Below are 16962 nucleotides of genomic sequence, written 5' to 3'. Positions count from 1 at the left end.
TTCCTGAATCCCCCCTCCCGATTCGGGTATTTTGGAACGAGACTGGAGCTGAATTTTTTTAGAAAATGAAAAACTATATGTAAACTTCCTGTATCGACCAGATTCATTATAATTGAAGGCCTGCTGATTTTTCTATATACTGTATTTGATTTTCAAGCACCTGCTCGACTTCAACCGAAACAAACTTGTGTTTACTGGATGGCTATTTCTTTTTGGTACTAAAATCTTTACAAAGAATTGTTTTACAAGATCTGAAAAAGGAAACCTCTCAAAAGTTTGTTTTGAATTAAGACCACCTACTCAAAGTTGCACATTTTTGGTAAGAATATATAGCAAAATTTAATACTGTTGTGCAACCTACATGTACAGGGATATAATGGATTGCTCTATCAAGGGCAGTAACTCTGATATTCATACATAAACACAAACAAAAGAAAGTGCACATATTTATTTCACAATTTGTGAGAGAGAATTGCATTGTCCAAAAAAGCAGAAAAATCATGGCATTTTTAAACATTCAACTGATAAAGAAATAAAGCATGTATTTATATTTTGCCAGCTGTTCTGTTAATACAAACTTTCCATCAGCCTAACCTGATTTGTGCATATAGTATTGTTGCTATGGAACATTGAACAATGTACATATCACATGTACTGATAATTAGTTCCAATATATTCATAGTATAAACTATACTGCAGATGTACTGCTGACAAAGTTGCACATTCTCTAATGCAAAACAAGCCCTCTGCTACACTATATAGCATTCTGTCCAATGTATATAATGTACAAACTCCAATTACAAGTGCACAAAACTTCCTAAGAATCATTTCTCTGTCAAACAATCTGATCTTACACAAGCTCTTGAATCAGAATGTAGATGTCATAATGTAACAATTCATAAGGTCATAAAATCTATAAGGTTTAAATAAACCTTCACTTTTTGACATTGATACTAACTGATCTATTACAAATTAACAAGTCACCAATTAAACCAGACTACAGGAAATTCACCCTGTGTCAGCCTGGTCTTGTAAAAATAATCAGTGAGAGAAAAACTGATTCCAGTTATCTGCCTACAAAATCATAAATTCTTTCAGATTCAGTCCATTAAAAAAAATGATGCAACTTTTACTATTAAAGCAGAAAACACTGAAGTCAATATTTCCCTCACTGAGCTTTCCCCCCTGCAATTTCTTAATTAAGACCTTCTTCCATTAATATTATATAAGAGGTCTTCTTATACAAACATGATCACATTTTATCACAACATTATTTCTAATGAATCAAAAACTGGATGTTACAATATAGAATTGTAATGGTCATAGTTCTCTATATATATTCAATTTGGTAACACAATAGTAAATTCAACACTGTTCATCACAGAAAATTATATCTTCAATTTCTCACATCAGTTGCTTAACTGAAAAAAAATCATTTGTTAGAAAAATAAAACTGTAACAACTTCCATTTTTTGGATCACAAAACTAAGCAAACACAAAACATGCAAGCCAACTGCAACGAAAATTTATCAGATGTGTACAAGATACACAATTCTAACAGTGTCACTGAGACCCCAAGTCCATAGGGACTGTGAACTTGGCTGCAATTCGGGGCTTGCGAGGGGATTTCTTTGGCGATTCAGACTTGTCACTCAGAGTGCTGGAATCTGATTTGATGGAGCTGGTCTCAAGAGGCAAATCATGTCGAAACATCTCGTCATATGACATTTCCTCAGAAGCAGCACAGGTATGCTCCAGCTTTCCCTTGCCCAGATTTTTGGGTGGCAAGTGGAGGGCCTGTAAAATCTGTTTAGCAGCCAACTCTTGTAGAGGGGATGACTGGTACTTCAGATCCTTACCATTTCTCTCAGCATCCTCTCTCCTTGGCTTATCTGCTGAAACAGATGGACTAGATTTATCAGCACCTTTTGTTTCCTCTGACAGGTTCTTCTTAAATTGGTCAATCTCATTCCCATTAATTTTCCACCATCCACTGCCCTTGATTAAGTCGAGTAACTCTTGACTGGCAGACTTTTTCTCCTCTTTAGATCCAGGCTCGGTGGAGGGAGGTCTTGAGATTAAACATTGGGCAGCCAGCTGTAGGAGCTCAGATGTTGGTGTCCTACAAAGAGGGGTCTTCTGTCCCTTCTTTTCTTCCTCACTTAGACTCCATATTTTCTCTGTTATATCTGAGTTTAAAAGTTACTTTAAATGAAATTTAATATTCCAAATTTTTCTCAGTAATAGAGATCTACTTTTGATTTATTAAACGTCATACCTTTTCACAGAGAAGAAACTTTTATCAAAGGAAGAAAAAAATGCCTTTTAAAATAATTGTGGAATTGATAAATATTCTGAATGTTTCCAGTGTAAATACCTGTAACACTTTCAAACTTCATGAGATCTAATTGTCTTGCAACAGGACGCAGATCAGGGGAGGGAATGGCTGAAGGAACTGGGGCACCCAGCAGATCTACTGCAGGTCCTGATGAATGCTTCATAATGTCCTCCACTGAAAGATATAGCACAAAACTGTTAAAGCAAACCTTGTGTGATGATAAAATTTAACTTTGCACCAAAAAGGTCACATCCAATCCAGAGAAATCAGTAATTGTATCTATTATTCCCAGAGAAGTAAGATTTCATGGGATTCTTACTGAACATAAAGATGATCTAAAGAGAATGTAAACCTGGCCGTAGTAAATAAAGTCAGGAATCAAACACTCATGACGATTAACTCTCTTGCTATTTAAAAATTGAAAATAAAATTGTTTATGACAAGAATAAAGGATACTCCATTTTAGTCCCTAATAGGTATTTGCACAATTTTAATGAAGCCCATTAAGAACTGTTTTTTCCTTTGTATTAACCTTCTGGATGTGTATCTGTAACTCCTGAATCACTAGACTGAGTATCAGAATCTGCAGATGGTGACAATCTGACGAGGCCAGAGATTGGTGACATACTCCCTGTTGAAAAAATTTATGCATGATTGTCTTCATCAAAAAAATCTTTTTGACATGTGCAGTTCGAAAAGACTGAAGGATAAAAATCAATGAAACTTACCTGAAAATTCATCTGCAAGCTGTACAAATTTCCTCTGGCCTTTCCCTCCAAAAGTCACAATATGTGGAATTGCCTGAAGTAGTGCCTCAATAGTGGGACAGCCATACAAAGCAGGCTTGATCTCAATTCCAAAGTTCTCCCTGAAGGCTGTGTCAAAGTGAGACACAGCTATCTGTGTGTGCTTATGTAGTAGGATACGAGTGTCCCTGGCAAAAATCTGTAGGGCGGTCAGACTGATGACCTCTGACTCATCATCCCCTGTCACCTGTATGCAGCAATAAAAAATAGCTAAAAGGGAGGTAACTCTTAACAAAAGAATCTCTCTGAATGCAACAGCAATTAGGATAGATAAATCTGTGAGAATTTTATTTAAAATCTTATCCAGTTTAGATCTTAAGCTCCTTAAATCATAACAAAATCCTTTTAACAAGAGGCCCATGGGCCACACCGCTCACCTGAGTAACTTTGGCCATGCTGTTCTTTACCAGATTCTCCCCCTTTTAATATACCTATTGTGGCTCCGCCCTACCCCCGGGGGTCATGATCTGAACAATTTAGAATCTGCACTACCCCAGGATGCTTCCAAATAAGTTTCAGCTTTATTGGTCCAGTGGTTCTTGAGAAGAAGATTTTTAAAGATTTTTCTTATATATTTCAATGTAAAACTTGGATTCCCTATTGTGGCCCCGCCCTACCCCCGGGGGTCATGATTTTTACAATTTAGAATCTACACTACCCCAGGATGCTTCCAAATAAGTTTCAGCTTTTCTGGCCCAGTGGTTCTTGAGAAGAAGATTTTTAAAGATTTTTTCTTATATATTTCATTGTAAAACTTGGATTCCCTATTGTGGCCCCGCCCTACCCCCGGGGGTCATGATTTTTACAATTTAGAATCTACACTATCCCAGGATGCTTCCACATAAGTTTCAGCTTTTCTGGCCCAGTGGTTCTTGAGAAGAAGATTTTTTAATGACCCCACCCTATTTTTGTCTTTTCTTGATTATCTCCCCTTTGAAGGGGACTTGGCCCTTTATTTTAACAATTTACACTCCCCTTCACCCAAGAATACTTTGTACCAAGTTTGGTTAAAATTGGCCCAGTGGTTCTTGAGAAGAAGTTGAAAATGTGAAAAGTTTACAGACGGACGGACAGACGGACAGACGGACGGACGACGGACAACGGGTGATCAGAAAAGCTCACTTGAGCTTTCAGCTCAGGTGAGCTAAAAATGAAACTGTTTAAGTATGTTTTCTAGAATATACCCACCTGCACATAATCTAGTAATTCCTCTTTGATCTGTTTGATGTTACACTCAGTACCATGTGTGGACAGATAGCGACTACAGAGCTCCATCAGGGGAAGACTTCCACCACTCTGATCCATCAACAATTGAAGTACCTGCTTGGCTAATGGAGGAATGGTATTGCGATCTGTCAACATCACATACTTACAGCGATTCACCATCTCCACCTACAATAGTTGAGGAATAATATTCATTAAATTGTTGAACTAGATTTAGTCATACTAAATTTGGACACAGTTGCAAGTGACAACTTCAATTTCAATTTGCTTTTTAAATGATTTTCATATTTCATATGAACAAGTCAAAAGATACATGATCATCAACTTTTTGAAAACATATAACTGCATACAATATAGTTTAAATTTGAAACAGTAATTTACTTTTAAACACCAGGTTGTATGAGTATGTACCTTGACAACATGTTTCAGCTTATTGAGGAGGTCTTCTTCACAGTCCACTCCAAAATCATGTAGTGGGATGTTAAAGCCATAGTGACAGGTGAAGGCTGACATTAGATGATGGAGGGCTACACATTCATTTTTCTGGGCTTTTAAAAGACCGATGATCTGTTCAGCCAGGATCTTACGAAGCTCAGGTTCTGTCAGGTAGATCAACCTTTCCTCACCTTCCTCCTCAATCTGTAAACAGGTATTACTTGTAATAACCCAATTAAAAAATCAATAGTAGCTTACAATTTGTTAGAAATAGATAAAAATCTAATGGAACTCTTGTAGACTAATATCCTATATCTAAATTTCCAAACAAAATGATGTGAAGTATAAAAAAAAAAAAAATCAATGAATATAAAAATATCTGGTTGCTTGGTTTTTTTTCTTCAGCCCTTCAAGAATTGTTCATACTGGAACACCATCAACTACCCCAAAGGATGCAAATTTAGACCTGTGCTTGAAACTTATAGTCATTGAGCAGTGAGGTTTTTTTTCATCTCAGCCATCATACTCCCGACACTTACCTCTAAAACATGTGGGATAGCTTCAAATAGATCTAGAAGTTTACTAAAGCCATAATCTGACACTCTGCATTGTCTACCAAAGTGATGGTGATAGGCTGGGATGAACTTATTGAATGGCATCCTACATTGGGGGTTGTGCTTCAGAAGGTCCACCACTTCTAATGCAAACTGTTTAGTTCTTTCTATCTCCTCAGGACTCTGGTCTAATAAATAAAAATGAAATTTTATGTGTGGATCCTAGTTCCTTCGCAATGTAGTATATTCAATATATTCCTGAATGCAACATTTCTATAGTGAGGACTTTGAAATTTGCTATAAAATAATTCATAGCAATTTTAATACTGTCAGGCACACAAGACTGCCTGTAACTTGTGATTCATAATTTTTGGACTGGAACGTAAGTTTTTTTTTTCTTAAAGGGAGGCTAAAAACACACATAAGATATATTAAGATATAAAAAGGAATATTTTATATTTACTGAAGAACTCGGTTGAAATTTCATGATTGTAAAAAAAAAAATTGTCTATGTACACAGTGTAAAAGAAGAATGTTGCGTTTCCATCCCCATTAATGATTTTCCCTTCTAAATTAACACATAAAATTGAGAAAAATTGGGTTACAAAAATTTTTGAAATTTTTTAACATAAATTTAATTTTTTGCCTTTCTATTAAACTACATACCTTTTCTTGGGAGAGTGACAGTGCATTCCTTCCCTTCATTTGAAACCTGCATCATACAGTACACACAAATGAAACAATAATCTACATTAGTGAATTAATTTGGCGATTTAACTTCACAGCAAACAGAAATTTACAAGATACTTGATGTAGTTGATCATTATGCTCTAGACCTACAGGGCTAACCTACCACAATAGAAGTTGCTGGAAGCTCAGACAACAGATCATCCAAGTAAGCCATTCCATATTCAGCCACATCAAACCTCTTATTGAATGCCAGAGCTGGATTGGAAAGCAACAAATAATGAAGAAATAAACTTTACATAAAGATGATCTAAAACATTGAAATGTTTCTTTGAATGTAATTGCACATAACATGTTAAAAAAAAAAACCCTTACAAAAGGCCTCAGGAATGGCAGAGGCATACAACTGTTTGCCTGGCTGTGACTTGAGTATTTTGGTGAGGTCTGATGTGAATCGTCGTAACTGGGCCTTGTGACTCAGTGTCAGCATCTTTCTATCCCCTGTTCCTAGTACCTAAAACAGACAAGAGTTAGCTGGTAACTTCATTCAAAGTCCACTGAATTTCAAACCAAATCAAGGAACTGTTCATTTGAATATTTTTAAAATGGTTTATTCTGCATGATAAGTTATGACACACAATGCTTATGTCAGCTATAACATCCTTACATGTAGTTACAAAACTTAATGTTGGTTCACATTTCATTCATACACTGTATATTTTACCTGTACAACATGAGGAATGGCTTCAAACAAATCTTTGAGTCTGTTGTAGCCGTAGTCTGCCACACGACACTGCCTGCCAAAGAAGTGGTGATAGGAGGGAATAAACTTGCTGCAGGGCATACGACACTGGGGGGACTGCTTCAAAAGGTCCACCATCTCACGGCTAATTTGACTAAATTGCTGGCTCAGGAGGGGGCTGGTGCAGGTCCTGCTTTGTTCAGCTGCTATTAAATGCATCAAAATTCCAGTTAGTATCAATTTTCAATATTTGAATACCATGTAATGATGACTTTCTGACCTATTTAAAAAAACAATAGAGATCTTCCTCACAATATAAGTGGAGTAATACTATTAACAATTAATATGTGAAATCTAATGGAATGTCTGCTTATTCACAATCAAAGGGATAAAAAAAAAATACCCAGCAGCTACATAAGTGAGATATATAATAACTTAAAACTACAATCAAAAAGTGCAATTTCTTTAATTCGCAATATATGCTGCTCAAAAGTTCTTTCTTTAAATATTCATTTTTTGATAGTTTAGAAAGCCAAAAAAGACAAGAATTTCTTGGCATGAAGAAGTTCTCCTTAACAATTGATCATCAGAATTAAATACTTACTGATCTGAGATGGAGGTTTATTTTCGGCCCACTGTATCTTTTTTACACCTGAGCTGGACACCTGTATCTGAATTCCTGGAACACAGCTTATCAGGTGTTCTAGAGGCACCCCTCCTTCTAAAACCTCTGAGATGGCTGAAAACTCAGCCCCATAGCAGGCAGAAAAACTATTACAATCAACAGAAAGAATAACAAATATAGAAACAGACCTTGAAGGTAAAAATTACAAAGTAATATTGTTTCTCTCCTTTAAATTTTTTCTTATAAAGTTGTTTATATGCCTTAAAAAGAATTAAATAGCAACTGGATAATTGCTCATGTATTTACAAACCTCATAAGTGGCATGTTTCCCTCATGACTAAGCAGCAAGGTGTGAACATCTGCAGCAAATGTTTTTAAGCGGATTTTGACTAGGGGCAACATGCATCTATTGACAGCCTCTGCGTATGCAACAGAGCCCTCTGGACAGTGTTTTAGACACACAGGCTGCTCCAGGATCTCAGTCATGTCCCCATCCCCAGGTTCAGAGCAGGGAGTCGTGGACAAAGGAGGGGAGGAGTTTGCAAGGTAGACCATCCTCCCTGCCCCTCCCTGCTCTCGGATTTCAATAGTGTCCCTCATCTTATACAGCTCTGATACACTGATAGTCCTGTGGTACCTGAATAAAATGATGATCATGTAATATATTATATCTTACAATGTTGCAATGTAAGTTTGTATTTATGAATAACCTTTGTAGTTTACTACCAAATATTTTTGTTTTAAACATTCTTACCTTTTATCAAAAAGTTCAATGAATTTGAACAATGGCAGAACATTTCCTTTTGCTTCTGAGAGAAGGGCTACAGCTTCCATTCTGCAATCAGAGAGAACAAAATGTAGTAAAATCTTTCTCATAAAGAAGTATAAACATCCTTACCATGTACGTGCAATAAATTTTCAACTTTCAAATAGAAAAATATCATTATTAAGCATGTGAATTCTAAACCTGGTGCTGGAAGCTGGACGCTGTGTATCCTCATTCTTTAAGGTCACATGGATCCGTTTGTATCCAATCTTTTTGCGGTGGAATTGTGAGATAGCAAACCTAGCCTCCTCTATACTAGGAACTTTAACCATTCCTAGACTTGTGTTATCTGGCTGTGTCTTCACATGAACATTCAGAACCTGTTAAAAAAATAAATACTTGATTTCTGAGTTGACAATTAACAAATTGCACACATTTTTTGTACATTTCATGATCTTTAGAATGTATTTTTTTAAAAGCATAATACTAGCCATTTTGCAGCAACAGATTGATCAATAAATCAAACTTACACCAAATGAAATTTAAATCATGTAACTCATAAATAAAGCTGATTTTGAAGGCATAATCAGATAACTTTCATTTATTAGACATTTATACATACCCTAACATGAGGATGAAATGTTGTAAACAAGATTTTTCTCCACTCCTTAGCACTGATGTTGTAGTCAAGGTTAGAAACCATCAGTTCTACAGGTCCGGTCAGTGAATCCCAGTCCCCCTGGTCAATCTCCACAGAGGAACCGCTAGAAGAACTGGGACAAGGTGAGGGACTTGTGATTGGTTGAAATGTGTACACATTCCTGTCATTGAAATCTCTATCTGATTCATAGTTTCCATAATTTTCTCTGTTTCTGTGATCATACACTGGATGCATGGAGGATTCATTTGGATAACCATTTTGCTGATTTCTGCGAAAATTTTGTGGGTTACCTTCATATAAGCTTCGATAAGAACTATACGAAGTGAAGCTACGATTGTTTTGGGAACCATAGTGATAGAAACTATTGGAGACATTGTAACCATGGTAATTATTGTAATCTGGAGGATGATGGGAATAGTTTTGTCTATTTTGGTAGCCATGGTAATAATTGTAGTGGGAGTAAAATGGTTGAGGGGGAGTGTGGTGTTCCTCGGACTGCCACTGTCCCTCCTGATACAACTGCTGCTGTAACATCAGAACATGGCGACTCCCTCTGTTGTCCTTCGAAAATTTATCCACAACATTTTGTATTCTTGTTGTTGTCGATGTTACATCTTTGTCAGTGGAAGTGGTAGCCATTTCCCTTGGCTGAGATTTATTTTTAGTTTCCTTTTCTGATTTTGGAGATTTCTTTTCTTCTGATTTTGATCTCTGATTATTCTTAGCCTTTGTATTTTTGGATCCTGTCTGTGAAGTTGGAGATGGAACTTTTTGTGATTGCAATTCATTGGAATCTGAAATACAATTTTAAATACAAAATAATGGGAACTGATGTATTTTTTATTTAGCTCAAATTTTCATTATTAGTAGAATCACTTCTATTGGCACATTGTTTTAAGCTAAATTTCTTTGTACCAACTTTCCTCACACTTCAAATCATCCAATGAGTATAACACTTTCAAAATCAGAGAAAATAACCCTACCTCAAAACATAAAAAGATGAAATTTTCCACTAATTTTGCTAAACTAGTAAAATGTCCAAAAGACTTACCATTACTTGTGTTGGAATTACTTTTGGAGGTTTGAGGAAAGTTCACTTTTATCTTATTTCCATACACATCCTCACCCTCCATTCTAATCCTTGCTCTGAAAGAAAGGCAATGCTACAAGAACTGATCAGGACTTACAGAGAGTTTAATTCTGATTGGTTAAAAGTGTTCATGTTTACACATTAATGGAAGTTGTCTCTCTTGTAAAAGAGTGTTTGATTAGTACTCTGTTGTGGTGGATCCAGAAATATGGGTAAATTGTATCAATTACAGCAATTGGTTTTTATTTGTAGTTTACTGCAGACACTTGCATCTCATTCTCCTCTACCACAGTTATTTATGTTCATACTCAATACTTGGAGTTATGAATTCAATGTGTTTATAAAATTCCCCAACAATATTTAGCCATTATAAAATATTATGCTTGTATACTTTGAAGCATTCCATTCTAGCAATTACTAAGTGGTGTTTTGATAGTTTGACTAAGCTGGTATTTTTTATTTCATTAAAAAAATTATATATACAAATATATAACTTTACAAAACTACATATTTTCTGAAATCTTACAGAAACATTCACAATAAAAATATGATATCCAAACATATTTTGAATTTCTTTGTTTTTTTTAAGAGAATATGTCTTATCCTTCTAAAAGAATATGTATCACAGTTCCCACTGCATGCCAATGTCACTAGTCAAACATAATGACTTGTAAAATCTTACTTTGTTTATTTACTTATTTATTTATTATTTATTAATTTATTTCTTCATCATTCATTATTTTTTTTGATTTTCTTTTTTGTTTTTATTTTTAAATTTATTTTTGAGTTTCAGAACTATTAATGTCTCTCTGCTTGCTTATCTGACAAATTGCATCTTGTAACTTGTTTCTCAGGACTATATCAGCACTGAAGGATATTGACAACATAACATACTGTATAAGAACATACAATTAACTTCATAATCATTTAAACAAAAAAAAGTGCTTTCTTTGGTTGTTAGTATGGGAATTAATGTTGCAGCTGTTGCAGATAAAAATGCATAATTTTTTTCCAACCAAAGAAAGACATTTTATTGTTTATTTTTATATCTGTGCAAATAATCACTTAAAGTAGGATTAAGTAGGTTAAATATTGAATTATTGATATACATCATTGTAAGTTTCATTGATGGAAGAGTCACTGCTCAAGAAAGTTGTTGAGGTGATATATACTTAGCGGTGTTTACAGACTGATATACAACAATAAAGGAGATAGTATTCAGTGGATGTAAATATATAGTGATTATTGGCAATTCACCATCACTGCACAATACAAATACGTATATGGACATGCACATGCATGTATGTTTAAGTTGTTCAAGTTAATGTCAAGATCTAGAAAATAAGTTTAGACACTTTTTGGTGCCAGATCAATTATATGATGTCAAACTTAAATCACTGACTTTTTCATGTACAGTACTTTACAGCTATCAAAATGAAGCATTCTCATGGCATTCAATTTGAAGTCATGTGAAAAGTAATCAGAATATGAATACCCATATTCAATCTAATAGTATTTCAAAGAAGAAGTCAAGAATATACAAGTTACCTTTTTCTAAGAAATAATAGGCAACTCGAATACATTTCATTTGTGTTTTATTGAAAAAGCTGACTTTTTTTTTTCATTTTTCATTCAAAACAATAGTTTAAAACACATTACATGTACTTTGTTGTGTTTACCAAACAAATATTCTCTGATAAAACCTTATATAACCAAGATATTATAATTCAGCATCGAATTCATTTCTCAAGCTTAAGTTGAGAAACCTGAAGGCTCCTTTCATTTACTGGATCTTGACCATGAGTAAATGATACTTATTTCTTGAAATATCATCATGAAAAGATTCTATATCATCTATATGTCAAGGCTTTTCTAGCATAATATCAATGAAAGGTTGTATGTAGTTTTAGCAAGTGCTGTGTATTAGTTCTTGATCCATTAATCAAGAATGAACCCTTTATCAAAATTTAAATGAAAACACTGGAAGTAAAATGAAAATTCATTTACGTACTTGACTGCATCATTATGACATGAGAATCGTAAGACAGCTGTTTCCTTGGAGACACAGACGACTCGTCCTCCACAGTTTACGGACAACTTCTTTAAGCGATTCTGGATTTTCTTTTCACTGACATTGTTAGGCAGTCCTGTCACCTCTAACTCTAATCCTCCATCCTCAACCTTTTAAATAAGCAGCATCAAATGAGGAATATTTCAAGTATCTCCTTTTTTTTCATTTGAACTTCTAAAATATTTGTTTGAATACCTACATCTATGCATGTTACTTTTCGCTAACAAAAGATCTTTGTCCACTTTCATTTATACATTTACTTACATTGATTTGCTTTAAATCAATGTACAATTGAACTATCCTCCCATATTCAAATGTAGAAAAAAAAATGTAGATAAATTTGGAATTTTCAAGTAATTGTGATTATGTAATTTGTTTTTCTTTTGAAAAAATAAACTGTCATTTTGATGAAGGTGCCTCTTTGAATCAATCACTCATGACTAGCTATATTCAACAGATTATAAATATATGTACAGTCAAATCTTGTTATCTGTAACCCAATGAGACCAAGAAAAAAACTTTAAGAAATCAGAGGGTTTAAGATATTGAGGGTAAAATACTTAAGAGAAAAAGTGCTTGGGACTTGCAAATCACTTCAAAATACCCATGTTATTTGAGATATCTGCATTTGAGATCCAAAGTCAAGCTGTATATATATATATATATATATATATATTAAACAAATATAAAAAGAAAACACAAGAATCCTCCTTACGGAGGATTCTTGTGTTTTCTTTTTATATTTGTTTAATATTGTAATCCGATTACTGAGACTTTATTTCAATTTTGGATATATATATATATGTATATATATATATATATATATATATATATATATATATATATATATATATATATATATATATATATATATATATATATATATAATATGCAATTTATGTTTTCTTTTGAAAAAAAGAAACTGTCGTTGTGGTAAAGGTGCCTCTTCAAATCAATCACTCATAACTGGCTTAGGCTATATTCATGATGATCCGATCAATAGATATACATGAATAAATTTAAATTCATGTACATGTAAAACACGGCATTTCATTGCTACAGGTATGTCATGGATGAGTGTTGCATATTTTTTTTGTTTAACACTTGAATGATGAAATATTGGAAAGCAAGTCAAAGATGTTGTACATATGTACTTGTCAAGTACACAGAATGAACTTCAATGAAGCAATCATAAATAATTATTTTGTGATTTTGTACTAGATGTATCCATATGGATTAAATGGTCTATATGGCTCAACAAGACTGGATAAAATAATCAATATGAATCAACAAGTTTTGAAAAAAAATTCTTTCATTAGTATTTAAACAACATTGATATATTTACAGCTTATTCAAGTAAAATAAAAATATTGTAAAATAAAAAAATTATCCATGTATCAAAGAAAATTGTGAAGTAAAATACATGTATACTCACAACTTCTGCTTGGCGTTTTGGAATATCTTTTACAAGTTCTTCATAAACAATGTTTTTTGTGGCACATATTTTCAGGGCCTCTGAAACTTTGCGACTATGTATCAAAACAACATCAAATTTTTTTCTGTGTCTCAAATCAGATAAATCAGCAGCGAAATTTACATCAGCTGAAAAGAAAATGTAAACAGTCACAAGATATTTTCATTATTACGTGTGCTAACTATAGTTTTTTTTAGTATTAACAACAATTTTTATCTACATATACAGAACAATAAAAAGTTGGTTAAGCAGTGTTATATTTATCTGTCAATAGTCCCTCAGGGTTTTCAAAGGGTTTCCAATATCCTATTTAGTGAATTAAAGGTACTTTTCCTGAATGCATTTCAAAGAAAACTTACTTAAAGTCAATTTTAATTTCATATACTTTTCTCAATGATAGAAACTGTTGAATTAATATTTGACAATCAGTAAATCATAATTTGAAGAGAGTAAAATTTATTTTAGGATACAGGTCTTATATGAGAGCATGCCTACTTACTGGATATCAGCACCACAGTAGCAGGGGGAGAGTGTGTGTCTGCGAACCGTCTCAGACTCTGTCGGATTTTATCATCAGCTGCATTCTTACTAGTGGCATTGATGTGAACAACATTAATCTGGCAAAAAAAAAAAAAAAATTATGAATTTAATACATTTTAATGTCAGGGGCTGACAAATAGATTTTTTTAGGCACTTGTCCAAGGGCAAATGCATGGTCAAAATTCACTTGCCCTACCTGAATTTTTGCTTGCCCCACCATCATGACCATAAACTAATACTGTATATATTTATATATATTTCAAAAATAGGAAGACAAATAATGAGTAGATCATGCAAGCCCCTGTGTCTAGCTATATTTCTTTGACTTACATAAGGATTCAATTTTTTAAAGTCACTTACCCATGGGCAAGTGGTTGATAAAATTTCACTTGCCCACCTTTAAAATTCACTAGCCCCGGGCGTCGGGCAATGGGATTTGTCATCCCCTGCATGTCTTTAATGATACTGACAAAATAAATCTAAAACATGGGACTCAAATACATGTACTGAACTGTATTTTAGTTTGTATAAATCTGATTCAATATGTTTGATTGTACCTGAGCAAAATTGAGTTCCTGGATGACATCTTTACTTTCCTTGCTGGTGTCACAGACACACATAAACTCCACCTCCCTGTGGTCAGTAAACAGAGATTCTCGGATGACCTGGACAACAGAAAGAGCAGATTTCCATCTGGGAATGGAGCAATTTTCAATGTCCCAGAAGACTCCTATTGGTGGGAGATTGCCAGACATACTGTAGTGATGAACTTAAAAAAGAAAATCATAATAAAGCATTCATAAAGGTTACAAAGCTTTTAGTGAATGTACATGATATCAGGGGTGTGCAATTAGCATCGCCCGACGCCCGGGGCTACCATTTTCGGGGGTCGGGCTAGTGGTTTTCTGCACGGAGGTAGCCCCTTGGGCTAGTAGAAATTAAAACTACACATGTAATACATGAAAAGCACAACCGGTATTTTCACTCATTTTTTTGCTCTTAAATTCCCAACCAGTGAACATTTTCCAGGCTGCATGCTCCTATTGTCCATAAATCTCCATAATCTTATCCATTTTGCAGTACTACCTGACTTATTTACTTCAAAAACCGATCGTTTTTTTCCTAATCCGAATTTCCTCCATTCCTTTGTTTATGGTAAATACATGCAGATATCTCATTAAATTATTTTAATAAAAAGAATTACCTTTAGAAAGTACCCTGACTTTTTCAACAATTAACTTTTTTTCAATATTAGTTTTTAATTTTTGCCTCTATATTTGGGCTCTTAACTTTTTACTTGGGGCTAGTAACTTTATTGCTGCCACTAGCCCGTGGGCTAGTACTTGAATTTTTTAATTGCACACCCCTGGATATTCCCTACATTAATTTGACATACATGTGTACTAAAGGAAAGGTTTCCAAATCTATAGTGTTTTAAAGTAAAAATATTTCAACAGTCTTTAAAAAAATTATTTTTAAATACATAGTTAGTACTTACATTACACGAAAATAAAGCAGTGGAAAGCATATGAGATGGATTGTGGTGAATAATTTCATTATAGAGCTTCAGGTGATGATGGGATTAAGAAATGAAGTCTCACTCCAACACCATCACCGGCCATCCTACAGACTCCAAACAACCTGTAAATATCATCAAAAAGGTTAGTCATTGTTCATAGGCATACTTTGTTAAAAAGTATTAAAAAGTACTCTGTAAACATTCATCCCAGATTCAATTTGGTAAAACATAAGCATGATAAGTATGATAAATCTAAATAAAGAAGAAGTGTCATAGTCAAATCACAACAAAATTTGATGATATTCTAACATCTTCTGCATGTATATCGGCAATTTATGTCAAAATTTTGTGACAGAGAAAAGTGGGATAATTTTGTTTTAAATTGTGAACATGTTTTTTTTTCTTTAAATTTAGACTTGATGCAAAACAGAATAATTCACCAAGCATGTATTAACATAACACTTTTAGCCTTAGTATCATTATGTTTTAATTTATTTTTGTCAAGAGTGATTAAAGCCTCAATATTTACATAATAAATCCTTAACTTTTGTTTATCAGCAAAATCCATTGTTATGAAAACTTGTCAAGCTACAATACATTTATTATATTGGGAATTGAATGACAAAATAAATGTTGGCAGTTGCAGATGTTATTGATTAAAATACAAAAAATAGATGCAACTAATTGTAGTTCTAATAAATCTGCAGTTCTTGATTTCTTTATATGCCAGTCTGTTTAGAGCCCTGCACAGTATATATATATCAATATGACAATATACTTTTTATAAAGAAATTAACCATGCTTTTGACATTAGAGCAGCCTGAATGAAATTTAAGATTTTTTCCTTTAATATCCCTATTTTTCAATAATATTATAAAAAAGAAAAGAAAATGTAGATACCTGCATATCAATAAAATTGAAATTGCGTAGACCTTGGCCTACATGAATATTGCGTGCTGTTTATGCAACCTACTCATGATATCTCGCCATGCTATTCAGCAACAAAATTAGTTATTGTGTTATTTCTCAGAACTGAGATAACTCTAAACTTAACTAATATATTATCTGACAAAATGTTTTACCTCTGATACTACATTTTCCAATTCATTGAGTTCTGCTTTCAAAAAAACAAACGAATAACAAAACCGGAAGTTCTATGAAAGTTAAAATGAGTTAAGTTGTTCTTTGGTGAATTCGCGTTATACTTCCGTTGGATTCTTCAAGTATACAATAAGTTTATTGAAACATCTTGTTTCATTGTTCGCAAAACATGCAACAATCGATTGAATAACTCTTTAAAAATTTTAAATTGCACGTAAGTTAAAACATGAATAAGAAATATCAGAGTAAACTAATAACGTAGACTCTTTACTGCAGCGTCATATATACATGTAAGGCTGGAGGGACTACTAATGAGTTGTAGGCCTACT

The 16962-nt window shown here is 33.7% G+C and overlaps 1 protein-coding gene across 2 annotated transcripts; it reads right to left on the bottom strand.

Moving 5' to 3' along the window:
* Positions 1-433: 433 nt before the first annotated feature.
* Positions 434-16689, bottom strand: LOC133184404 (meiosis regulator and mRNA stability factor 1-like). Of its 2 annotated transcripts, none has more exons than XM_061319467.1 (23): positions 16615-16689; positions 15512-15654; positions 14571-14782; positions 13973-14090; positions 13435-13601; positions 11940-12109; positions 9890-9984; positions 8800-9632; positions 8379-8557; positions 8166-8246; positions 7722-8048; positions 7391-7557; positions 6769-6992; positions 6420-6558; positions 6211-6302; positions 6024-6069; positions 5337-5545; positions 4780-5007; positions 4333-4536; positions 3067-3331; positions 2871-2969; positions 2378-2512; positions 434-2189 (listed from the first exon to the last, which is right to left on the bottom strand). In XM_061319467.1, exons 3-23 carry the CDS (start codon positions 14766-14768, stop codon positions 1564-1566), a joined length of 4602 nt encoding a protein of 1533 aa, XP_061175451.1. In that variant the 5' UTR covers positions 14769-14782; positions 15512-15654; positions 16615-16689; the 3' UTR covers positions 434-1563. The 2 variants fall into 2 exon arrangements, with proteins under 2 accessions (XP_061175451.1, XP_061175452.1); XM_061319468.1 differs by having other exon boundaries at positions 5343-5545.
* Between the last annotated feature and the right edge of the window lie 273 nt (positions 16690-16962).

Source organism: Saccostrea echinata, unplaced genomic scaffold, assembly GCF_033153115.1.
Source record: "Saccostrea echinata isolate AGI-Se365-2 ecotype Australia unplaced genomic scaffold, CSIRO_AGI_Sech_v1 ptg000010l, whole genome shotgun sequence".
NCBI classification, from domain to species: domain Eukaryota; kingdom Metazoa; phylum Mollusca; class Bivalvia; order Ostreida; family Ostreidae; genus Saccostrea; species Saccostrea echinata.
This window is presented reverse-complemented; position numbering and strand designations above follow the sequence as displayed.

Bases quoted from the DNA above. Each gene is read 5' to 3' on its own strand.
- LOC133184404 (XM_061319467.1), bottom strand. From the start codon at position 14,768: ATGTCTGGCAATCTCCCACCAATAGGAGTCTTCTGGGACATTGAAAAT. The intron at 6,559-6,768 runs GTAAAATATACA...TGTCTGTTTTAG, and splicing joins CCATTCCTCATGTTGTACAG to GTACTAGGAACAGGGGATAG. The intron at 6,303-6,419 runs GTAAGGGTTTTT...TTTCCAATCCAG, and splicing joins TGCCATTCCTGAGGCCTTTT to CTCTGGCATTCAATAAGAGG.